This window comes from Gymnogyps californianus, chromosome 16 (genome assembly GCF_018139145.2).
Source record: "Gymnogyps californianus isolate 813 chromosome 16, ASM1813914v2, whole genome shotgun sequence".
Taxonomy (NCBI): domain Eukaryota; kingdom Metazoa; phylum Chordata; class Aves; order Accipitriformes; family Cathartidae; genus Gymnogyps; species Gymnogyps californianus.
The window spans coordinates 4,916,959-4,943,148 of record NC_059486.1 but is presented as its reverse complement, the minus strand read 5'-3'; the positions used below and the strand labels follow the sequence as shown (position 1 = coordinate 4,943,148).

Genomic DNA, 26,190 nt, shown 5'->3' with positions numbered 1-26,190 from the left:
TTTAAACCATACCCCATATTACTCAACGAAAAGCAGATTTAAAATTGGTTATTCATTTTCTGATAAAATTATAATCCTTCCATTCCTAAATAGACAAAGCATTGATTTTCTTACAAAGTTAAAATATATGCATTAGTCTATCACAGCTACAGCCCCATCACATAATCTTTGTCCATGATTTTACCATGCATACTATGAGTCTAGAGTTTTACCTTTCTGCAAATCTTCCTTAAGTGACTTCACTTGTAGAAGCAGGGGACTAACATGCAAAAAAGAAAAAAGGTAGACAAGTTGAGATACCAACAGTCTGCTCTGGTAAATCACTCTCTCAAAACTATTTAGTAACATGGAGCATGGGATAAGCTAAAGAGAAACATTAATATTTTCTAGAAAGCTTCATACATCATCCTCTCTGCCTGTCACCCTGTCTTGTTCTTTACACCTATTATAATTATAAGGCACTCTTTAGGTAAAGATGATACTCTAAATGGGAAAGTAAGCCACACAGGAACTTCTCAGAACCTCATACAAGTATACTGTTGCTTTTCAGATATGGGCTGCAGGATGAACAGCTTCATATAAGAAGGTTTATGTTTTTGTAGCTGACCAGGAAGTTTTAATCTTGCCTAGGATATACTATAGGATGGAAGAATAATCATTAGGTAACAGCAGCTCTATGAAGAGGACAAAGACATTGTACATTCTATATTCAGGTGCTACTTGCCCTATGAAAGGTCAGCAAACTAACACCAAACACAAAGAATTCCATAAACTTTAAGGAAGAGCTCCTGCTATAGTTATCCCCTTTACTTTTCTTCAGGCAGAAAAAAAACATGGCAGCATCCTGAAGCAAAGTTATATCAGCTCTAAGAGCCTCTCACTCTAGAGGCTGCTGCACATGAACATGCCCCTTCAGTGCTCTAACCACACCTGACTGATATCAGCAAAGAGAGAATTCACCTGTATTCATCATTGGGATGTGCAATTTCCACAACATCTCCCAGCTTGATTTGAAGAAATACTTTAGGATTCACCACCAGTTCATCATCTACAAGACATAAATGAACAAGGAAAACTGCAGTGAACAGACATATACCAAACGCAGATGCTTGCATGTTCACATGCAATAGCTTACTCCACATGAATACACTAGCCCAGGATTAACAGGTCAGCAAGGCATTCCATTCACTACATGACAGTGCCCCTAACCAGCCACTTCAGTCTGGCCATTCTTGTGGGCAAAAACTTTTCTTTCAAATCACAGAACTTTCACAAAAGATTTGTTCAGCAAAAGAGTGTGCCTTAATTAGGCAAGTAGAATCACCTTTTGTATTTTTCATATAACAAACACCAGCAGGAAAGTAGATAGCTATAGAATCTTAACAAGATTTATTAACATGCTGTAAGTCTACAAGTAGGGAGCAATCAAATAAATGACATTGTTCTTAGTACAGAGAAACACAGCTACACGCAGTCATAAGTCACTGACATGCCCGTCACTTGTTAGGGCGACTGAAATACAATGTTAAAAGGGATGCAACAAAAGGGGAACAGTTAGAATAAAGCAATTTTATTTTATAGGTGCAATCTCGTTCTGTTCCAACAAATGCAATTTTATTCTGCTGTATCTTGCTATTGAAAAAGAGCTTTCCAAACTCTGGCTGGTAAGACTGCTTGTTACATCAAAGTTCCATCTTCACTGTTTTGTTAAAAAGATCAACAAATCAGTTAATTGCTTTCAATTAAGTGAGTACTGGTCTCACTGTTACGGACCAGGAGATACTGACCACTGCCTCCAAAACCCTTCTTATGTATGACGAGCTTGTACACCTTGTTGGTTCTCATCTTGAATTCCAGTTCTTCTCAGCTGCTTTGAGTAAAAACAGTTGAAGACATCTTGCGTATCTAATATGGAAATGAAAGCAAACACAGATCTCTTGTCATTACAAAACCATTCTTTATACTCTGTGTGTGAACAAAGGATGTTGTACAACCACACAGCCAAGAATGCCACACCTGAAAGGCAGGTACCTTACAAAGTTTAATAAATGTCAGGCTAAAAGTTTAGTAACGACCTCTTCTACTAGCACTCCTGTCAGAGAGCTAGTACCGCTCTCTAAAATCGTATCTTTTATATTTCAAGGATAAATTCTGAACCTTGCATTAAATGCATTAAAACGAATTTGTTTTATATAGAGTTATGCCCGCTGCCAATTATATCTTCTGGTTTTGTCATTCCCTCTCTTTCACACGTCTTTTTCTAGGTCTCTCAAAGATGCTGGAATCCACAACCGGATGATTGCACACCAACACAGCAGAGCTGTACTCAGCAGAGCTGTACTCAGCAGAGCTGTACTCAGCAGAGCTGTACTCAGCAGAGCTGTACTCAGCAGAGCTGTACTCAGCAGAGCTGTACTCAGCAGAGGGCAGCGCTACAGAGGTACAGGGCCAAGCAAACATTTGAGGCACTGGTTTGCATTACTTTAAGTGCATCAACCACCGCTTTTTTTCTTCCTGCCGCTTTCATTTAAAATAAAGGGTATTTCGAAGGAGGACCTTTACTTTTACAATTTACTCTTTTTAGAAGCGCATTTAAACTGGAAATTATCAGTATGAATAAGGTTTTCTTCATAAAACTATAGCCACATTATTAAATTAAAATATAAGCTCTTCTAGTTATAACTGTACTCCTACACCAAATCAAAACACAGAGGAACTTAAAAGTATGCCTTTCAAATAGACCACAGTATTGAGCTTGCAGATGTGCTTTTCAGAAAGTCGATTCAATCACCGAGCTACAAAGGCACGATGGGAAAAAACCGCACATCCAAAGTTTGTTAAAATAAACTCTATAAAGCCTTCAGAGTTGGAATTGATGTGAGTCTGGAAGAAACAGACACTCGGCTGCAGCGTGTGACGGCAAGACTCGCACCGAGGACACCACAGGTAAGCAATGCCGGCAGCGTACTGCCCCGCATGGGTGAAACGGAGAGAGTGAATAAACCCGATGCATTTACAGCCAGCTCCCATGCTTACGGTCATTAACCCAGCTATGGAAACGCCTGCGTTTCTTCAGTTGCACATTTCTGAAATGAGTTAGAGGAGTAAAGCAAGACGCCCGAGTTTCTCGCCCGGGGCAGCTGCTAGGGGCGGTCTGGCAGCAGCGGGGCCCGGCGGGGGCCGCTACCCTCAACGGGGGCGGGACCGCAGAGCGAGCAGCGCGGCGGCCCCCGCCAGAGCCCCGGCAGCCCCAGGGGAAGGAGAGCGGGGGGCACCGCGCAGCCCGGGCGCGGAGGGAGCTCGGACGCCTCAACGCGCAGGGCCGGCCGCCGCGGGACGAGCCAGCCCCATAGCAGCGCCGCCAGGGCCAGCCTTCCTGCGGCAGGCCTGAGCGCAGGCCCTCCCCTTCCAGCGGCCGCGGAGCGGGGCGAGGGACGAGCGCGGGGCCCTGACCTCCCGGTCCCGTGTCCCCCGCCGGCGGCCGGCCGCAGCGGCACTGTCCCGACGAGGCCCCTCGAGCAGCGCTCGCCACTTCCGCATCCGGGGCCGCCGGGCCGGCACGCGCGCGTCACATGACACCCACCACCGAGACGGGTGGGAAGGAACAGGCCGCGCCGGGACACTCCCACCGCGGCACGGCGGGCGGGGCCCCTGCGGAGGGGCGGGCCTGGCGCGGGCACCGGGGGCGGGGCGGAGCGGCCGTTGGCGGGGGCGGGGCCACAGTCAACGGCCGCCTGGGCCGGGCGCGCGGCCCGAGCGAGCGAGCGGGCGGCGGGCCCGGATGAGGAAGTGATGTGACCGGGGAGGGGGCGGGCGGCACGGCACGGCACGGCACGGCGGTGCGGGCAGGAGCGGGGCCGGCGGCCGCTGCCGCGGAGGTAACGGGAGCGGAGCGCGGGGCTCTGCGGGATCGCGGACCGCTGCCGCCGTCGGGCTGCGGAGCGAGGGGTCTCCCCGCCGCGGCTGGGAGTGGGCAGCGGCGCCCCCGGCGAGGCGGGGCGGGGGGCGAGTGGCTGCCGGGGGGCCTGCCCTGCCCTGCCCTGCCCTAGCCGGGCGCGGCGGGGGCTCTGCGGGGCCGAGCCCGCTCCGTGCCGGCACCGGGGGAGGCACCGGCCGTTGCATAATTACCGAGAGCGGCGGCCTCCTCCGGTGCGCTGCCTCGGGGCGGGTGCAGACCACCGGGGACGGGCGTAGCAGATCTCGCCTTGGGTCGGGCCGCCGCTGTCCAGGGTCGAAGCCGGGGCTTCTGCCTCGAAAGAAGGAGAAGGGTTCGGGGCTCAGTCTGTCCGCGCTGCTGCGGCGCTTCGAACAAAGGAGCGCTCCCGGCCCTGCCCGCAGCCGGCGCTCCCGCAGTGCGGGGCGGCCCGCACCATAGCTGGAACTGGTCGGTATCGCTAGAAAGGTGATCGTTTCCTGAAGACAATTGGCCTCGTGTATTCCCGTAAGGCTGGTGCAAGTGAAGCCTGTTTCTTTATAGACTGGTTTTGCTTAAGAAGCAGGGAGATCAACGCTTGACTAATAAGCCCGTGTTTTTGTAAACTGAGTAACTGATGCTTCTGTAAAAACCTGGCTTAGCCCATTCCCGTTTATGCATGTGTCTTCAGGAGCGATTGGATTGTAGCGTTTTCACATCGGGGTTTTCGTTATGCCGACAGCGCTTGTGTCAGATCAGTCGGAACTCCTCTCCACTGTGATGTGCGCGCTGCTGTGTGCTCTCGCTGGCAAAGCAGGCTGCCGGGGAGCAGCGTGTTTAATTCTGGGCTGAGGAGGATCCCAACACCGGTAGCAGGGCTGTGTGGAAAAGCAGTGCTGGCACAATGCATCCTACGTACAGCGTGTCAGGTGCTTATATGAGAGAAGCTACGAGGCACAGTGTATGATGGATGATGTCTTAGAAAGTCATCCTTCGAGGCAGAAAACATACAAAGAAAAGTTGAGGTTTTTTCCAAACATTAGAAACTTAAGAAAATCACAGGAAAACAAATGATGCTTTAGTTTTAGCTAAGGGGTAGGATGTCTAATACAAGCCCTAGCGATTTGCTTTATAGTCTCTTTTCAGGTTTTCCAGAAGATGACGTTATATCTGCAGGGAGACGTTTGAATGTAAAAATGAGGCTTGGGAATATCTATTTGTCCATACTCTCTTCTTTTGTTAATGAAGCATTTGCTTAGATACTCAAACGTTTCTCAGCTCCTTTCTTAAAAAATTATTTGGAAGTATCTTTCTTAAACATATATGCTTGAATCTTGAAGAATGAAGCTTTTCCTTTTAATCTAGAGATTGCTCCTGCATACATTGGTTTAACATTGCTTTTATTTTTAGGGTAAACTGTGAAAAGCTCAGGACAACCGATCTTCAACTGCCCTGATGCTATCATCTGGGGTGGAATCTCTCCTTGATTCTTCTGTGTCTGCTGTAATAGAGGAATTGTACACTGGACTGCCAGAGAGCATCTCCACTGAACTTATGGCTGTATCGGAGCCTCATGTTGGATTAGATGCAAAATCTGACGTATCAACGCCTGTGCTAGCACACAGTGACAGTCTGTCAGCTGAGCATCATCGGACTTCTGGAGTAGAAAACTTTTGCCAGAAGACAGAGGATTTGGGTGATATGCTCAAGGTGATTTCTCATGGGCCAGCAGAATCCCCCACTGAAGAATTACTAGAGGCTGGAGACCTTGAAGAGGATGAAAAAAACAAAAAAAGAAACTTTAGGAAACTAGACTGTTCTAGTGATGGATACCAGAAAGAAGACGAAGAGGCACAGGGTGCTGAGGAATATCATGCTGAATGCTGTGCTTTAACTCCTGGGGAAAGTTGGTCAAAACAAGTAAGCGAATTGTAAAAATTCATCCCTGCGTGATACTTTGAATTTAGGGTTAGAGTGACTAGGCAGAGGACTTTCCCCATGTGGTTTCCTGTTTCTTATTTGTGTCTTCTGGCCTGTGTGTCATTATTTGGATTATCATGGGTCCAGTGAAAAATTAGACTATACTTCAGTAGACCAGCCGTATTTTAAAATATCAAGCTTTTCACTTTCTTAAATACTGTTGGAATGGTGTGAGGCAGGTATGTAACAGAACGAAGAACAAAACTGACTGGTGACTAAAAAGGAGAAGAGAAACAATTTTAAAAGCTCCTTGCCCAGTATCCATGTTTTGTGGGTACAGCATATTCTACCGGTACCATCATCCCCAGTCAAGGTACTAACCACTAAATAATAGTTATTTCGGTCGGGTAATAGTATTATAATGCTACAGGGGGCTTCAGTTTAGTGTTTCAGTTTTTAATCTAAAAAAAAAAGGTTATTCTTCATTTTTAGAATTACTGTTTGTAATTAGAGAGGAAATCACTGTTAGTTTCCTCTTTTAAAACAAGACACTCACATGGTCATAGCTTTTTTTTTTCCTCCCCTCTAGCAAACCCTGATGATAAAAATGTTATTTCTAGGCAAAGGCTGCTGAAAAATGTGCCAAAGAATATTCTATTAAAAACTGAAGAGTCACAAAACTCTCTATTTAAAAATTCAGATTTTTAGTGACTTCCTTGATCAGTTTTCTTTGGTTTGTAAATAGTTTTCACGCACACCAAAAGAACATAGGGGAGAAAAAAAAGTATTGTGACTGAACACATACCAGCCAGGAAATACCTGGATAAGGTGCATAGGTGCTTGTTTTACACTAATTACTGGATGTTGCATAATACTAAAATACTTTGTGGTTTTAACTCTGGATTATGATGTCTGTTTGACTTTTTTGAAAGTTTGTGAAAATAAAGTTCATTAAATTTTCCGTAGTCATTCAGTTTTCCAAGATGAATTTTCACATATTTCAAAATGCAGGTGGATTGGTTGTGGGGTCTTGGTTTGGTTTGGTTTGGCTTGGGGATTTTTGCAAGTAGACCTAGGTCGTCGGTTCCTGGGTTTGTGTTTCTGAGCCAAGGGAAGGAGTGGTAGAAGGCAAGTTCTGATAAAGATCAGAAAGTCCATGCACCTTACCAGAGGTACACAGTAATGGTTTGAGGATGTGAGATAGTCTTGGAGACTGGATTATTCTTCTGATTCAAATTTGCGACAATTTGCGTTTTCAGCCATTTGCGTTTTAGCTGCTTGCGTCGCAAGACTTCATTGCTGCTAAATACAAATCTTGTCTGGATGCATCATTGTTTAATGGTGAGATGACAGTGATTGATAGGATCAGAAGGGAATGACAAGTGCTTGTGTGAACCACTTGCAATGTAAGGCTGCCTCTGTGCAGGGGCTGATATGTTCTGACATTTCTTGGTGGTTTTCTTATTCAGAAGTAACCTAGCTGAGCAGGTACAGTCCCTGAAACATGCTAAATGTTTCAGAAAATCAATCGATCTCCACTGATATTTCTGTCTTGTTTCAGGAGGACCCTCACTTAAACCAGCATGAGGTGAAGTCTTCGAGAACCTCTTGCACTGAAATAGCAGGATCTCTGAAGAACACAGGTGCGTATTTTAGTTGTACATCCCTATCTATCCCCTGCTTCTCTCCCAGGTTACTTTTTGTTGATTTAAAATTGATGAGTGATTGTGGGATAGCTTGTTTATTTTGCTTTACAGTAGAAACTATTACCCTGCATAGCTGGAACAATATGAAAACTTCATCCTCTGCTTTCTCCTGACAGCATGTGTACTTTCCTGAAGACCTTTTATGTACAAGACGTGTTTTAGTTATTTAATTCAAATACTTATTTACCCCAAAGCAGAAGGTGTTGTTAATAGCAGATGTTTTGCATTTCCTTTTGTTTCAAAGCTGGATTATATGAGAGCAGTAATAGCAAAGATATGAAAAAGTATGACTCATTCATTTTCTAATGTTTTAAAAAATAAAAGTGCAGAATCCAAAGGAAGAGGACAACAAAACTAATTCTTCATTTCATTATGATCCGTAATCTTCTAGCTCCAAATACTTTGGTCACTTTGCCTGTATCTAGTAGTTATTTTCTTTCTCCCTCTGTGCTCTCATAGCCAAAACTTATACTTAGTTGAAGAATGCCATCTAGTTTTGGTCCTTAGTAGAAAATATGAAAAAGATCTGCAGAAGTCTGAGCAAATATGTTCCCTGTAAAGTTTTGAATACAAAGATATTCTACAGTAACTGTAATTTTCTTAATTAGCACCTTCTTTGTCATTTTACAAAAAAGTTTATTAATAATCATAATTGCTTGGACAGAATGAGAGATGCATTGTCTTCCTATGGATGACTTACTGACAAAAACGTCTTCAAGGAAGAAGAAATGGAAATGGCCGCTAAATGCACAGCCATATTTCTAGGATAGAGCAGATAAAAGTACCCAGCTGTGTTGAGCCTTGATGTTACAAATAAGCATTACGATGTTGGCCATGACTTCATATCTATTGAGTTCTAGGACCTGCATTGCACCTGGCTTGATATTAGAGGAATCTGAAAAACACAGGTCTTTGGATGCCTGCTGCTCATGGGGAATGTCTGTATTGAAAAGGATTGCATTTGTTACCTTAGGTTTGTGGTGGGGTAGTTTGTTTTTTCTTTTAAAGGCTTGTAGTAGAATTGCTAGCATCAATTCTCACTTTTAAAAACATTTTGGTAACTGACAAAAGGAACTTAGTAAGCTGAATGCCTTCTAAATTTAGTATATGGTTCTGATTTGCTGTATTTTTTCTTATGCAGAAGAAAACGAAGCAAATGTTCAAGTGACAGCTGAAACTCTGCCAAAGCTCACTGAAGAAGTACAAGGTATGAAGGCTGATGGGACTAGGATATTTAGTAAAGCAGGATACAGGAATGACAGAGTGAGTAAAGGTCTTCCACCTGAGAACAGTGAATGCCCAGACGTAGACACAGTCATGGCCAGAGCTGGGGTTTCAGAAACCAGCACGTTAGATTTTTTAGAGCCTTTAAAAGTTACGGACGTTGAATCAGCCACAGAGCATCCACAAGAAACAAATGAAAATAATGGGTTGAAAGCCCCTACTGCCATGCCATTGAGAACAGGGGGTAATGTTGTATCTATTTTGGAGACTAGAGAGGAAAAGTTACCCAGACAAAATCCTGTTAATGAATTCAGTACATCACTTGCTAATTGCCAGACTTATCAGCAGGATGAAGAAAACAATGCTCATGACTTCTGTACTGGTCCTGTACCTAGCCATAATGAACCTCATAGGTTGTCATCAGTAGAAAGCTGTAGAACACTCTCCACAAAAAGTTCTGAAGTTTTATGTTCGGTTCTGAAAAGCACCTGTTATCTGGACTTTAGAAATATGCCACTAGAAAGCAATAGTACTGCAGTCCATGGAATTATCAATGAAACCCCCAGAAATTATCTTCCCCAAAACATCGAAAGTCAGACTCATTATGATTGTGGAACTGGGTTTGTAGAAAATCGAACCTCCACATCAGTACCAGGAGAGCAAATCTCAGTGGTAAGGAGCAAAGGATTATCTAGTGCTAAAATTGATCATAGGGAAGTAAGTGCTAGTACAGGTAAATCGTACAGCTCTGAATTTGAAGAGGCTACTGACGCCCAGAGAAAAATTGCTGTGGGAAATAACGTTGAAGTTCGTAGCTGGCCTGAAGCTCAAGAAGGTGCTAATTCTGAGCATTGTCATTCTTCAGTTTTTAGTTCTGTTGCTTCACCTCCTGAGGAGTTCTCAAAAGAAAAATTTAAAATGGTCCCATCAGAAGGTGATAAGTTGAAAAAGCACCAGTGGCAGCTCTCTGTCAGTGATCTGTGCAAGGATGATATAAAAGAAAATAGTCTATTGATGGAGACAAGCAACACTGCTTCCCATGGAGTTGGACAGACAGACATAAGCTTTTATAATACCTCCAGTAAAATTTCTCCTCTCAGTAGCCACAGCTGTCTGGATCTTAGTACCAAGCTAGAAAAAGGTCCACCTAAGGCACAACTGCTTGAAAAGGAATCTGAGAGTAATACAACATCAGAAGAGTTGGCTGAGAGTTTATTTGAAGCTACAGAAGCTAATAGTAATGACTGTTTGTCCACTGGCAAAGAAACTAATTTGATTTATACACTAAATGTAACTCTACCTCCTGTTGCACAAAAATCAAGAGAACCTCATCATAATGAGTGTCCTCCTTGTGCTGCTAATGAAGTTGCAAGCAGGGACAAGGCTCAGGATAGTCTGTCTGGAAAAGAATCAGTTGGTGTTTCTGGAACAACAGGGGAACAAGTCACTGAAATTGTGCTTCATAAAGACAAATTCAAGTCTTCAGTAAGTTCCAGGACTTTTGATAACCCTAATATGACAAGCAAAATTTCCCAAAAGAACATGAAGTCTTCAGCGGTAAATAGAGAGAGTGTGGTCACTGATTTAGAAAATGAACATAGTGACACATGGAATTGTAATAACCGAAATATAAAAGACCAATGTACAGCTGCCAGTACTTCCTGTATTTTATCAGGGAGTACGTGTGTAGATGATGTTCTTCCAAACAGTCATTCTTTCAATGGTGAGGTTGATAAGAAGATTGAAGAAAATGATAGTTTGGAAGGAGAAGCTTCAGCTGGATATAATAGTAAAAAGGCAGTCATCTTTCCAGAAGCACACTTCCCTTTGGCATGTGGATCTCTTCCTTGTGAAGATGACTGGGGCAACAGAGGTATAGATCTGCATGGGATAAATGACATTTCCACAGCAAAAAACATGTTTTGCTCAGCTTATACTGCAGAGAAGTCTATTGCTACCTTGGTAAGAGATGAGATTTCAAATAAGAATATGGAGGTTGTGAAACAATTTGATCTTTGTAAAGTAACAGATGGCAGTGGAATTGTTTGTGACAGAGATGAGGCAAAAGAACAAATCGGCATGTGTGCTCTTCACACAGACGAATTTGATAAAATAAGAACTGTGAATTCTCCAAAGGCTCCTGAAGGCAATCAGAGAAGTAAGACTAGTGAACAGCTATTAGTCAGATATTTGAACAGAAAAACCTGTGTTCCTAATTTTGGATTTTGCAACTCTCCATTAGGCCCAAAGAAGAGAGAACTAGGCATGTATGAGAAGAAAGAAGTGTCATCGCTCCCAGCTAATCCCTCTGATTGTAGCACTTTAATCTGTGATACATGTCCGTTACTGAACAACGTGAATATTCAAACACGACATGCTAGCCAAGCAGAAAAGACCCTTCGGCCAGTGGAAAATCAGTGTCTTGCATGTCAGAGTGAGTTTGATGGCCCAGTTCCAGGCAGCAAGCAACATTTAGAAAGTTTAAACAAACAACCAAACACGGGCTTACAAACTATGGCTACTTCTGTGGAAGAAACCAAAATATCAATTGGCTCTAGTCAAAGTGAAGAGACACTGTTAAAAACAGGTGATGACCTGCCTCCATTAGCTCAGAAATATGCACGAGAAGACAGTTTTCAAGGAACTCTAAAAGAGAATGTAGTGGATTTGGACTCTTCAAATGGTGTGAGAAATGAAGACTGTTCAGGATACATGGGCTTCATCAGTGATCTAATTGGAGAGGAGACAATCAAACTAAAAGAACATGAGAACAGATGTGAAAGAGAAGATAAAGGAACTCTTGAAGAAAGTTCTGCTGATAGCAAATCACATTGCTCACAGCATGCTTGCTTTATCAAATGTGCAAAAGAGAAAGCAGAGCTAGTGTTTGCAGGAAACAAAATGCAGCAATCTTTGCCAAAGATGAAGCGGTTGGTGGAGGACCAGGAGAATACAGTTAGTGCCCAATTTTTGCCCTTCTCATCAATTCATGGGAGTCTGTCATATAAGCCAGAAAATACGAATGTGCTTTCAGAGACAGAAAACAAAAGTCTGAGAATAAAATCTATCTTAAATAACTCTTGCCCGCAGTTAACATTTGAGCCTGGTAAAGAAACTGATGCTCAAAAGGGTATTGGTCCATCCCATTTCGGAAAGTTTGACATCCAAGAATCTTTTAATGAGACTCAGGTGGATTCAGAAACACCGTCAGCTCTGAACTTGGGAATCTCTCTGCCTGAGGAAGAAAAGCTGTGTGTGCCATCTGAGAATACACACATAGATAATCGTGATGCATCTTCAGCCGAAGTTTTTAGCAAAGATTCTTCAGTGACAAAACCTCTTTCCGTAACCATGTCCGTTAAGAGAAAAGCCAGCAATACTGAGATTCCATCTTCAGAGAATGAAACGGCAGCTAGCTTTCTGAATGGTGCAAAAAGCTCAAGCATTTGTGCACACAGCAAAGAAAGTCTGAGAGATGAGGGGCATAGCATGCTAACTGTAAAAGACATGGATGTGACCTCACCAAAAAGTACTCACTGTGGAGAGGAGTTTAAGAATACATGTGTAGAAGAGAAAACGGGAAGAGAAGTAGCCCCTAGGAAAAAGTTGCCCATAGATTCTTTTCTTGATGGAGAAGATTGTCTATGGGTCTTGTTAGAAGATTCAAAAGAGTCTGGTAGCAAAATAGTCCCTCTCAGTACTGAGAATTATGGGAAAGTTTTGGCAGAAGTCCCAAGATCTAACCTAAAGAATGTTTCAAAAGAAAGAAAAAATGATACAGAGCTCACAAACTTAGCAGGTGCCAGTCTACTTTCAGAAACTGTGCATGATTGTCAAGCTGAAGATGCGTCTGAGGCAGAAACTTCACCAGAATTGCAGTATAATACAATACCCACATTTTATCCACGTATGAGTATACTATCAAACAGTTGCAAAGAATCATCCCCAAACTATGTTGTTTGCAGTGAAGTATGTGTGCCTTACAAATTAAATGCACGGAGCAAAGATAATGTAAAGGAGATTACAGAAGGCCAGGACACTATACCAACTCATTCAGTTTGCAAGGAAAATGAGGCTTTAGGTTCAGAGAGACTTGGTCAAATAGAGAAATGTCAGGTACTTAAACGAAAAAAGAAGTATGAGAAGATGGAAGTACATCTGTCAGACAAGGCACAACAAGAACAGAAGTCAGAATATCAAGAGAAAGCAAAAATCACACTGCAACCAAGTATGTTGCACAGTTCTGAACTCTTATGCAGCTCTTCAAATGAGTTGGTGACATCAAGAAATATGAAGTTTGAAGGTCCTTCAGAGGAGATTTTTGCTGTCAGAAGCAGTGAAAGTAAACTATGTAGCACTTTACAAGAAGTCAAAAGGCCAAAGACTACCACAGATATTATTAGTTCACAGCTTTTGAAGACTCAGGATTCAGAAATGGAAAACCTGAACCTTAATTTAGGGTATGATGGAATCCCTGGTGCCTTTGGAACTACAAATAAACTAAGAGGACCTATTCCATTAAAAAGACAGCCTGGAAGGACATGCAAAAAAGTTCCCACATCATATCAGCTAAAAACTGTAAGAAGAAGCAAAAAAATTAAAAGTTCACCTTTTTTTGAGATTCCCCCGGAAATATTCCCTAAGCAGGACAACACACTTCTCAAATCTTTGTACCTTCCATGTAAACCAGCGACAATGGAAATGGAAACAGCCATGAGATTTGTGCATATGCCAAGGCAGAGGGCCAAGAGGTGCAGTTTGTTGAACAGCTTGAAATTTAGAAAATGTACCAAAGAACCAGCATTGTTGAGCAAGCTGTCTGCAATGGCTAGCAAACTCCTGGCACCTGCCAAAAGCATCCATGACTTAGAACCTCTGCCACATTCTTCTGAAATTCTTCCCATGGGTGAGAGGTACAGCCAACGTAGATCTAAAAATCTATTGGAAGCCTTTTCTTGCATTAACAGAAACTTACACTCACGCTGGGCTGACAGTTGGTGCACCAAGATGTTCAGCTTTCAGCCTTTGGCACTTTATCCTGTAGAATCTACCAAAATATTTTTTTCAGACTTCAGCCACAAGCCTCCAACCTCTTTCTTCGATACCCCAGTTTTCCCAATTTCTTTTCACATAAAATTGGACTCTAGTCCTGTGACAGACCTCACAGGGATTACATCCCAGCACTCGGTACATCACAGACCAGTTTTGGGAGAAAGGCCAGCACCGCCTTCAAAGTGGACTTTCTCTTTTCTCCTGTCTCAGAGCTGTTTAGATACAACAGCTTTCAAGGAAGATTCCAGTCTAAATGAGTTGCATTCCTCTCTCTCTGTAACAACCCCAAGGGCTGTTGCCCTTCATCCTGACCGTGGAAGAAATGCCGTAGCTGAAAGAAGAGGAGGTTGCTCCATGCTTGGCCTTCACACAGTGTTAGCACTTTCTTCCCCTGGATGTTACAGGATTTGGACGAGAAGAAGAAACTTAACCAGTCATATTCCTACCATCCAGAGACTATTTATATCACAATTCGCACAGGGTTTGAAAGGGACAAGGTATCCAACTTCTGTATCAGATGACCTCGTCTCTTCATTGCCATACTCGTTGGGCAGGGTACTATCCATATGGAGTCAGCATGGTCCTTCTGCCTGTCCCTCCGAAATCACTCCTCTCCATTCCAATCACTGCAAGTGGCAGCCAAGTGTGGGCATCAAGAACAGGTAAAACCCATCAACTTATTTCTGAGATTAAATATGTATAGGGTATGTACTTGCTCCTTTTTGGGAGGGAGAGGGTAATTGCAGCTTGCATTGGAGGGTCAGTTTCCCCTGTTCCAAATCTACACGTTCTGCTCCAAAAATGGCTCAACATGGAAGATTCTTCCCAACGGAACAGTCTGTTAGCTGAATTTAAATATATTTGCCTTCACTTCTTTAATACTGTCCTGTTTTGGCAGAATGGCTAACTCTATTTTCTTCTCCCTTGCAAAATATACACACCATGCATCAGAATATATAATGCAGAAAGGTGAGCTACTTCATTAGGTCTATTCAGAGTGACTGCAGAACAACTGGATTTCTGAGGTAGGAAAGTTTTTTTCAGAGGTCTGAGCCACAAGTGCCACTTGGAACCACTGTAAAATGCTCAATATCGGATTAGGAAGAATCCTAAGGGGCGGGGGGTGGCGTTCAGTTAAATTTTTAATTGTATTCCATGACTGTTCTATGCTAATTGAAACCTCTTTATGTATGCTATGCCTTTTGATAGTATGTGCCCGATGTATCGTTGGCACAAGCAAGTGTAGCTCCAGTTCAGGTTGGTAATGAATTTTTGTGTGTGTGTCATTCTCGTTATGAATAGGAAGAGGACTGACATGTACTCTGCATATTTAATTTAACTTTGCTATAGGCATTTGAGATCTTTTTACTAAGAAACAGAATGAGAGAAGAGGTTCCTAGCTCTGTTACAGGATTTTTGCATGCACTTGAGCAAAGATTTTGCCCTTCATGCCTCAGTGACATGAGGCAGTTTAGTCTCTGATTTTATAGTCTTGAGATTCCTGGACAGAGTATAGGCTCATGAGCACTGTAGAAAAGTCCATTTGATTAATTCTTTTGTTTAATATGGCAGTCTCTAGAGAACTGTTGAATTTGGCTTATCTTATGTCATAGCTTGACATAGGTATAACCAAAAATCTTGCCAGATAACTAATGCTGCATTTTGCTTTGTATAAATGGATAACATGCCTAAAAGTTTATCACTTGTTAGCATAAATTCTGTCTACCAAAGGTGTGAGTGAGCTTACAAAAGTACTACTCCATTATGGGAGTTGTCTGCACTAAAAGAATGAAGTTGAATAATAGCATAGAGACAACATCGCAGCACATTCTATTGGACCTGCATTCCTTTTCATTCCATATGAGTCAATATATCAGGCTGAATTTTCTAGTGTACAGATTAGTACTCTGGAAGTAATCATACCAGTAAACTACAGCTTGAGCACTAAACTTAAAAATAAGACGTTGTTGCCATTCTTCAAAAACAAAACAAACACCTTTTTAAAATTTACTTCTGTGTATGAGGTGAATTTATTATTTTGTATTGTTGAGGCATGTTATCCTTGGACTGGGAGATCAGAGCTGACTTACACTCTTGTGTTTTCTCCCATACTTAAGTCTACAGACTCCTAGGCAGCTTGTTACAGCATATCCAGTTAGCTAAAGTATAAGAGGATTTAATTCCTGACGTAAAGGGTAATTTGAAAACCAAATGTTTTGCTATGAATGATCTTTATCCCAAAGGGAGAGAAGCCAAATCAAACGTTATCACTTCAAGTGAAAAATAACTCAAAGTTAAAATAGTCTGAAAATCAGTTTGTTTTTTCTCTAAAATACCTTACAAATATGTGTATGAGGTAGCCTTAATTCTTCTGCCCCACTCAGATTTTCTTTAAAGTGAAGTTGTAGCATGCAGTGAATTGAAAAGAATGTTTGCAGAAGTTTAAAGAAGTGCAGCAAATAAATTCTATTCCTAGAACAGTTAAGCAAAAATTAATATTAAAGGTTTGGCTATAAAACAACATAAAGAACAAAACCTAACATTTTAAATATTTAACACCATTTTAGATTCCATTTTGCTGAAGATTGACAGCCTGTTCTTATCAACTAATAATTCTTCTTTTTTAAAGGTATTAACAGGAACAGTGACAAAAGGATAATCCAGTAAATCTCTCTTAAATTTGTGTGTACTCAAAAAAAATCTCCTATGAAATAAATGTTTAGTATATGAATACAAGAAGTATGTTTGGTGCAGTATAAAAGCATTTTCAGCTCCCAGTATGACAAAAATCTTTGCCTGTTTTGATTAAGATAGTTAAAAATCAGAAAAATTAAAAAGTGGCTCCAAGTTCTCTGCAGGCCATTTTCTTCTGGAAGAGATTTGTCCTCTTTAAATTATTTCATTCATAGTTAGTGTTTTTAATAACCAGGAAAACAAGGAACTAGAGTAGTTCTCCGGCCTAAAAATCTTCTTCTGTCACTTCCACTGCCAGTAATAAAGCATTCTTTAAGTGAAATCTTTTTTCTAATTAATGCTCATTTGGCTTCAAAATTTCTAAGGTGGTTTTTTTCTCTCCCTGTAGTTTTTTATTATTATTATTGCATAAAACAGTAAGCTCTGCCTGTAGCACAGAGGACTCTGATGCACTATTGATACAGGTTCCAGTAGTGTTGGGATAGTGAGTGGAACATTGAGAGAAACAAAATGTTATAGTTCTGATATTAAACGACAAACACGAGAAATGGGTCTTTCTGACCTCCTTATATTTGGACTTATCTGTGCTGCCAGCATGGTTAGCTTTCATTTATTTTGTAGCATTCCAGTCTGGCTGTAACTTCTTTGCTTTAGAACAGTGAAGTACATTTAGCTGTTAGTTTGGGAGAACAGCAAGTATAAGATTTGCTGTTTAATGTAATAAAAGCTGTCCGAACTGATTTTTCTTCCTGCTATTAATAGTGTGGGCACAAAAATAAAGCTTAATATTAAAGGATTTAGAGCTGCTGTGCTGACTTTTATGCCACAGAATTATGGTAATTAGCAACCCTTATGAAAAGGCCTTTGGTTATTCCAATCGATTAAGAATATTCAAGTAAGATTGTGGGAGTTAGAGACAACAGGGAGTTAATCTTATGGAAATCCTTCATTTCATTTTTTACTGTTGCCACTATGCACTTTTTATTTAGTAGCCAAATCCTTCAAGGTTTTTGGTTACTTTAATTTTAAAAACTGGGGTTTTTGAATGAGGAATGTAGACTTCCATAGAAATAATTACAACGTTCAGACTAATACTGTCTCCCTCTGTTTCTGTACTTTTATTTCTTTTTCTCATCACTACCATTTTTAAGTGAAAGTAGGACTATTTCCCTAACAAGCAGTTAAGTGAAGTCAGTGAAATTTAGTGGACTAAATGGCAGATGTGGCTTGCTCTTTTATCATTTTAGTCTCTCATTCTCATTCCTGATATTAACATTTTTTTTCTTACAGTCCAGTTTATACTAATAATTTTTCCCTCATCTTTTTTATAGTGTAGACCTAATTTCTGTCTGTCTTTTTTTGTTTTGGTTTTTTTTTTTTTCATTCTTCTTTTGAACCAGTTACGCCATGTTACCGCACTTACCTGTACAGAGTATGGAAGCACTACAGACTGCAGGTCATGAGATATGGTGAGTCTCTTGGACTTTGATATTTATTCTGAGTAGTGGAATCATAAGCTTTCTCAGAAAGACATTGCTTATGTCATTTTGGCTTTCAGCTTTTGGCAGTTCACTCCAAGAATAGCTTTCTGATTAAAATGTTAGTGAAGTAAACTGACTGGATCATGTAATGGAGAAGTGTGGAGGGGCATTAATGCAAACAGCCCATAGATCATTGCACAGAACAATTCTGTTACTTTCAACCATGTTGTGCCACTTGTTATGAAATGAATATGTGAAACTATAGAAGCTTGTTTCCTTACTTGGATATACGTTCTTTTTGTCTGAGCAACTGGACATTAGGTGCTGAAACTTCCTTCTATTCTTTTTCAGTGTTGGGATGGCAGATATAAAAGCTGTCTTTTAAATTTATCTGTAAACAAGAAGTATTAAATTAATAGTTGTGTTAAATTTGCTGGCAGAAAAGGAGGATTAATCACTTTCTATCACTAGTTACTAAATACAGCTGTAAACTGTTTAACTATACAAAAAGGAGAAGAAGGGTTTAAAATTACATGGTCAAATACACTGGCAGTTTAGTTTGTTTCAGTATCAATGTGAGCTGCAGCAGTTTTTGACTGTATGCACGTACCAGAGGAAGTGTTCACTTACTTGGGCAATTTCTGTGAACTGCATTGCATTTTGTGCCCATATTGCGATTTAGGAACATCACCTGAGAGCATGGAATGCTGTTGCAGCATAAATTGGGTATTAATCTACATATGTTCCCATCTTCCTCTGTTACAGTCTGGAAACTTCATTCCCTCTTCCGTTACCAAAGTCTTGCTCACTTCCAGAATCACCACCATCTCCCCCCAGGCTTTCAGCATCTGAGCTCCAGATCCATGCCCTTGATGAAGCTGATGCTTCTGTTCCAGCCTGTCTTAGATCCCAAGATGACACAGAACTGAAAGAAGTGAGTTAATTTTAGATTTTAGATATCTCAGACTCTTGGTTCCCCAGAACTTGAAGTTGCTGCTGCTGAATATTATCTAGTAACTGTTAAAGACGAGAGAAAACAGGCTGCTAGTCCTAGTCTGTGCTGCTTCTTTCTTGTATTCAAGTGGAAAGAAGGTGGCAAAACAGAGAGGACTGTTTATTCTATAGATAACGTATAGTCAACATAAAAGGGAATTCTGTTGACTAGCATGGTCATTATTTCCTTGATTTTAACTTTTTTTTTTCTTTTTCTTTGTTCTTTCTTAAGACTGAGCCAGAAAAGAGGCCAAAGAAAGTCTCACAGATCCGAATCAGGAAAACTGTTCCTAAGCCGGACCCTAACCTTACTCCAATGGGACTACCCAAACCAAAAAGGTGAGCATTATCTTTTAAATGGACTCATACTAGCTTCTGTTCCTTACATTTCCTGCATAATAATATAATCTCATTTCAATAAATGCTTTTCTTACCACCACTATTTTGTACACTCCCAGTTGAGTGATGTCTGATGTTTGCTTCCTTTATAAGAAAAGATTGACACAGCTGTATCAACTGTATAAAAGACTGAAGAAAGAAGTTGGTCTTTGAACATAACTTTTTTCAAGTGAGAAAGGATAAATAAAGGACTATGGGATATGAACTACGGACTGGGTTTTAGGCAAAATGTGAAAAACTAAGCTGCAATGGAATGATTTTTCTAAAGAAGAAAGAAGTTCATATTGATAAACATACATTGAAAATACGTCATTCTACAATGCACAGTGAGATGAAGTGATCTGTTAGGAAGTTCCATTGATGTAAATTATGTGGGGGTTCTTCACAGTCCCTTCTTTGTTTGTGGTATATGATCTTGGGGAAACATTAGTTCAGTGTAAATGTGGGTAATCACAGTGCCAGATACTGATAAAGCTTTTCCAATCAGTCGTCTAGTATTTTGTTCACTTCTGTCTTAAACAGAAGTGCCAGCTTTGACAAAGGAATGTATTTCTTCAGGGATCAGCTTGCTAATTAAGTGTCAATAACTAACTTTTAAAATCAGTCTCAAGAGATGAAATGCTAATCTGCTAAACTGTAAGTCTTTTCTTAGCTTCCACAACCTGTGAAGGGATTTCCCTTTCTTCTTCTGAGCATCATTATTTCAAAACATCATAGAATGCTAGAAGGAACATGGCAAGTCTTGACCCAGACCTTATAAAAACACTGTATGAAATTAGGTACTCAATGACCTCATTTTTCATTCCTCCCTATCCCAAATTAGTTAAAGCATAATTAGTTAGCGTTTAGGCATAGAACACAAACCATACTTGTTTCTCCTAAATCTGCTTGTTGTGAAGAGAGGTGGTTTTGAAATTCTTCTTTCTTGATTGATTTGTTCATTACTTTTTCAGGCTTAAGAAGAAAGAATTTAGTTTAGAAGAAATTTACACAAACAAGAACTATAAGTCCCCTCCTCCAGCCAGGTTGGTTCTGCTTCCTAATGAGAAAACTAAGATAAATGTAAATTACTTAGGCAGAGAGAGAGAGAAGATTAAAGGTGTCCAAAAGCTAAGAGGGAGATAAATTTTTAAAATTGCTCTAGTTTAAAGTGGTAGAGAAAGTTAATTCGAAAATAGGATCTTTTACTATTTGGATGGAAAGCAGTGAAATAGAATATGAACTAAGAATTTGCAGCTTTTTAAGTATGGATTTGTATATTTTTTTCCATCTACTCATTCTAGCCTCCATCCAAGTACAGTACTTACTTTTTCAAAATTCAAAGGCAACTAAATATTCTTTAAAATACTAAGAATAACTGCCTGTCATCAAGTATAGCATGATTATCAAGACTGCTACCTTTTTTAACGTTCAAATCTATTCTATAAAATCAAAATTCTATAATTGTGCTTTTGAACTGAAATATGGATAGAAAGAAATTCAAGTGTCTATGCACCAATAACAAATTATTTAGCTAGTAGTAATGTGCAGTTGTAGGAGGTGTAAGCTGTAGATATGTACACATTACAAGAGGTGTGGAGGGACTGTAAAAATGTAAAAGTTAGAAGTGTGTTTACTTGGATTATGAAATCCAGCAATCTCCCTGTCCTTGTAAGGTGGTTAACTGCTTCTTGAGTATTCATGAGTTCTATCCTTTGCTTTTACCAGGAGCTTGGAAACAATCTTTGAAGAACCCAAGGAGAAAAACGGGCGCTTGATCTCTGTCAGCCAGCAGAAGAGAAAGCGGATTCTAGAGTTTCAGGACTTTACTCTTCCCCGGAAAAGGAAGACACGAAGCAAAATCAAAGCAGTGGGTAGTTTCACCCGAGCAAAAAAAGCTGCACTACAGAGTGCAGAGTTAGATGCTCTTCTGAGTCAGAAGCTAATGGATCTTGAAGCCTTTTTTGCAAAGGAGGCTGAGCAGGAGCAGGCCTCTAGCATCTGAGGGAGCCATTTAGCTGAAAATGGTCCAATCAGCTCCTTTAGTATTTTAGTCCTGGTGGGAGAAATCTACTGACTTCTTCATACATTACTCTACCACTCTGTTCTAATATCTGACGATTAGTTTTTGGCTGTGGCCCTCTTCAAGGTGCTATTTTTTTTTTTTTTAAATGCTATTGGAGGGATTCTTTTAGGTCCCTGTTTGAGTGTAACACAGTCACACACAATTTACCATTCCTTCCCCAACCTCTGGAAATTACTGCTAATGTTTAATTATGTTTAAACACCTTTTGGCGGTAGAGTAGGAGTGTAAAGGAGGAAGTAGTGCACCTTCAGTGATGCTAGAACTCTGTACTCCAGATCATTTGCACATTTGAGTCTGCTGTTGTTACTGTAATGGCTATTTTGAACAACCTGACAGAAGAGATGTCGTGTTTGATAAAGATGAATTCTAGCAAACACATTCTTGATATACCACTAACTTTTTAATAATTAAAAGTAGCTGTCTGGGTTTACTTTCAGTTGTTTCTTCCTTCTGTTTACTTAGAAGGTTCCTTCTGAGTTTCTGTGCCCTTCCTGGCTTCAGGCAGCAGAAGCCCCACTTCTAGCCCCATAACTAGACTTTAAATAACTTGCACTTTGTATACGTTTCTTTATTTGCTGCATGAGGACACCTTTTAACATGATTGAGCTCAAAAAAAGGTAATATTTTAAGAAAAAATTGTGCACAGTACTGATTTTTTCCAAATAGTAGAGTTTTTACCTACTTGGCTGATGCCAACCTCTTCTCCAGAGGAAAAGATAATTAGCCCATGAAGATGTTAAGCTGCAGGATACATAAGGAGAGGTTTTTATTTAACTGAGCTGAGCTGCTGCGTGCTGGGAACACCAGCAAAATCTTTGAGACTCATTTTTAAGTGATTTTAATTCCATTAAAAATACCAACTTGATTTTAATGCCAACAAGAAAATAATTTTTTTTTCCATCTTGAGGGTTTTTTTACCATTTTAGATTTACAATTCATGTAGCTCATAATTAGATATTCTCCATACAGCACTCTTGTACATAATAGCTAGTGTTGTACAAAGAGCCTCCTAGCATGTGGAAATTTTTTTTTTTTCCCCATTATGTAAGGCCACTTGTAATTATCTGATGCAGCACTGGGCAATTTCTCAGCTATACCTTTTGAGAGAAGGGAGCTCCCTTCTGGGATACCTTCTGTTAAACTTACTTGAAGCATAATTCAAAATGAATGCTAGCTGCAGTTCAGGTAATTTCTGTCCTTTAGTGCCTATAGAAGTTATTCAGGCAAAGCTGTCGTTGCTGGGATGTTCAAATTTAATTAGTCTGTTCTTTCTTTCACTTGTCACTTGAAACTTGCACTTTCTTATTTACCTACCCATATAATAGAGTTTCTATTTACCTTCAAAATGAGCAAATATCTAGTGGGTGGGTATTCTTAATAAAGTCCCAATAAATGCAGGACTGAAAATACCATCATTATCTTCTTTTGCTCTGCCACTTCTGTTACTGACCAAACAACAAACTAAAAATTAACAAGCAACCTGTTGAATTCCAGAGCTTTGAAAGTAGAGAAATGGAAGAGGATTATTACACTGTGTGTGCCTGAGTCTTGAAAGAAGTGTAATCTGGGCTTGTTTTGCTCCCAGCTTATGTGCCGGGATTCCTAGAAGTTTACGTTCTTGTTTTGGAGGCGAATTATCTTTAATCAGGAAGGCTGAAGAAGAGAGAGGAGTGTACACTTAAAGTAGTGTTGTTTGGGTTTTGAGGGTAAAATAACAAGGCAGGCAAACTTTGAATATATTGACATATTATTTCAGCAGCAAGGTCTGGTTAACCTATCTGGGCTGCTGTAGAACATTATAATTGATCCTCTTTATTTTTATAAAAAGAAATCTCTAAAAAATAAAGGTCGACTGCCTTTTAAAAAATGTTTTAAACTTTCCCTATACTGGTTTATTAGCCCAATTATTGACTGGTTGGAAACTGTAGCAAGAGTGAGATATATATTTTTATGGTTTTATGCTATAGAATGGGATTGTTACACAGCATTCATTCACCTTCTATTAATATGGGAGGATTCTAGTGCCGTGACACAATTGAGCTGTAACCTTACCGGGGGTTTTTAAGGAAACGAGGATATGGGTGGGGAGGGAGGAAACTTGGCTCCAGGCAAAGTTCAGACCTCTGTGTGCTTTAAAACATGGAATGTGTTGGGTTTTTCCTTTGGGTTGTGGGTTTGGGGGGGGGGGGGGTTGGTGGTTTTTTTTTTTTGTCTGCTTCCCTGCTCTGTCTTGTTTCTGATTGCTTTGAAATAACATTTCTTAGCTTTCTTTTTAATAGCTACAGTAGAGAGAGCAGAGCAAAGAAAACACTCAATTCTCTTTTGTTTACAATAATTGGAGGAGTTACAAAATGATGTTACAGTTGCCTAGCTTGTCCCAGACCTTAGTTTGTGGAAACCCAAATATACAGCATTATTCTGTTTTGATTTAGTATTTGTACGATGATAGAGATGTAAACTAATTGAGACAAAGCAACTCTTCCCCCCCTCCAGCATACAGATGTCAGTCATGTTTGTGCACTTTGGTTTTTTTTCCTTTCCCACCTCTGTTCCTGTTTACAGCACTCATGGAACAGCCTTGTTCCTTGTGGCTGCTGCTTGTACACTGGGAGTGATGGGTGTGCAAAAGCTAGGTATTTGCCACTCTGAGCTGCTTCTGTCCCAGATAATTGAAAGAAAAAAGCATAGAGGATGTATCTTTTGGCGTCTTGCATATGTCCCGAGCTGAAGGATATGTACGCTTGCCTTTTCATAAAAAGTGAACCCACTCCAGTGAGGATTTTTTTTGTATCGTCATGGAAAGACATTGTACATATTGCTCACAGAATGATGAGTAGAGCAGCTTGAGAAGAATTGCAAAGCTTTTGCCATGTACTGTCTCTTAGTAGTGTTTTGCAGAGCCAGGCAGCTCTTTGCTAAATTTGCTGATTATGGGAGGTAGAAAGATCACTTTCAAAAAAAAAAAAAAAAAACCCAAACAAAAATTCTTATTTTCATCATGCTACGACTGGAGCAGCTAAGGCTACTTAATGTATGTTACAGTATTTGCCTGGCTGGCCTTGTGGCTGCATACATTTGAGTTCTGATGCTTGCTGGATATGATTTTCTGCAAGCAGTTCTCATCTATTGTATTTGATTTGAGGTGGGCCTTTGGTATATTATGTTCCAGGTGCTCTTCTAGAATATGGATGGTAACTGTGGATTAAAAGTCTATATGATGCTATCAAGTTAATAAATAGCTTGACAAGAATTTGTACACTTGTGCCATTAGCCTCCATCATGCTCTTGGCATTTTTTTTCTGTTCAATATTGTGTGAATCTAAAATTTTACTGTTTCTTTTGTGTGTGTTTTTAATTTATGGAAATAAATTTTCTGAGAACCTTTCAGTTCTTTAAGGCCTTCTTTAGGCTTGTATCAGTAAATATGCATGATATATCTGTCTTGCATACACGGGAGGAAGAGGTCAAATCTCCAAAGAGACTAACACCATTAAGTAACTGGGTGGGCTCCTAGTGAGGCATGGGACAGCAATTCTAGTGTTCATTCATCTGTAGCCATACTTTAACAGGAACAGAAACAGACCTGGGGGATTTTAAGCATGATCCCTAGCTACTATTCATAGCACTGAGACAGCATCCGTCTCTTAAGGCAGTAGAGTAGTGTTAGTCAGACAGCACAGATAGTTCCTGCTAGGTTCAGAACTGAGAGATTCAAAGCTGAAGCAGGCCAGTGGTTCATGTACCAGCCTGTGCAAGGCATCAGACTGATGCTTTTAAACCAAAGCTGAAGCATAGGAACATCAAAAAGCCCTAGTAAGCATCTGTAATGTCTATGCCAGAAAACAACTCCCCTGCCCCTCCAACCCATAAAATCTTGTGTGTAACCCAGATTTTCAATTTATTGCTATTCAGCTGCATACTGCTCATGGCAAAACTAAGCTGGCAGATGCATTTCTTCACTCTGTTCTCATAACTCCCTGCTCTGATTGAAGTGCAGTGTTACGTGGCTCCCGCAGATGGCATGTAAGCTCCAGTAAAGAAAGCAAGGAAGCACCTCAGAGACCTAAACAAGCATCCTGCTGTTGCCCTGCTTCTTCAGGGCTACAGGTTGCTGGCTGCAACACAGTATATGAGGAATTTGCTCTGTTACCATACTGGGACTTGCTTCATTCACTGTTTAGCTCTCCCCTTTTTCTCTGAAAGGTAGATGAGTTTGGACTTGCATCCTCTCTCTGTTTTTTGATTAGTCAATGTCAAACAATGGGACAAATGAGATAGACAGAGAACAGTCTCAGCTAAGATGCACTGAATCTAAAACCCTTACTCTGGTCAGAGTGCAAATTTTTTCTTTCTTAGGAAGTGAAAAGGGGGAGGAGAGGGGCGACTGTAAGTCAAACAACAGGAAAGACAAGCTAGGCATGGAACGAACTGTTTAAAACCAGGTATTCTTAGCAGTGTATTTTACAACCAAGTACTGCTGCCTCGCTTTGTCGGTTTTGGTGGAGGGGTTTTCTTTATGGTTTTTCCTTTATATGGCAGATACATTTATTGCAGCTGGCCTGTCTTCACTATTTGCATCTCATTTGTTGCTAGCTGAGGTTAATACAACTGCAATATATGTAGCAAGGACTGGAAAGTTTTGGGTGAAGGATTTTTAAATTTTTTTTTTTTGTTAAAAATCTTAACCATGCCTGGTTCAGGGTGCATGGGAGCAGAAGGTGATAACACTCTTGCAAACTGAAA

At 40.5% G+C, this 26,190-nt stretch overlaps 2 protein-coding genes across 8 annotated transcripts in view; one reads left to right on the top strand and one right to left on the bottom strand.

The window, feature by feature from the left end:
- The window catches only part of DEPDC5 (DEP domain containing 5, GATOR1 subcomplex subunit), a 49,224-nt gene extending 45,735 nt beyond the window's left edge, over positions 1-3,489 (bottom strand). For all 7 annotated transcript variants that reach the window (XM_050907007.1, XM_050907008.1, XM_050907011.1 and 4 more), the window contains exons 1-4: positions 3,454-3,489; positions 1,788-1,905; positions 961-1,048; positions 213-259 (exon numbers count right to left, since the gene is read on the bottom strand). In XM_050907007.1, the coding sequence (XP_050762964.1) occupies positions 213-259; positions 961-1,048; positions 1,788-1,845 (193 nt within the window). In that variant the 5' untranslated portion in view covers positions 1,846-1,905; positions 3,454-3,489. The remainder of the gene's footprint in view (positions 1-212; positions 260-960; positions 1,049-1,787; positions 1,906-3,453) is intronic.
- Positions 3,490-5,368: 1,879 nt separating this feature from the next.
- PRR14L (proline rich 14 like) lies at positions 5,369-23,516 on the top strand. Its single transcript, XM_050906508.1, has 9 exons — positions 5,369-5,833; positions 7,395-7,476; positions 8,681-8,746; positions 11,006-14,477; positions 17,910-17,978; positions 18,756-18,924; positions 19,216-19,322; positions 20,336-20,407; positions 21,090-23,516. Exons 1-9 carry the CDS (start codon positions 5,369-5,371, stop codon positions 21,364-21,366), a joined length of 4,779 nt encoding a protein of 1,592 aa, XP_050762465.1. The 3' UTR covers positions 21,367-23,516.
- The last annotated feature ends 2,674 nt before the right edge of the window (positions 23,517-26,190 follow it).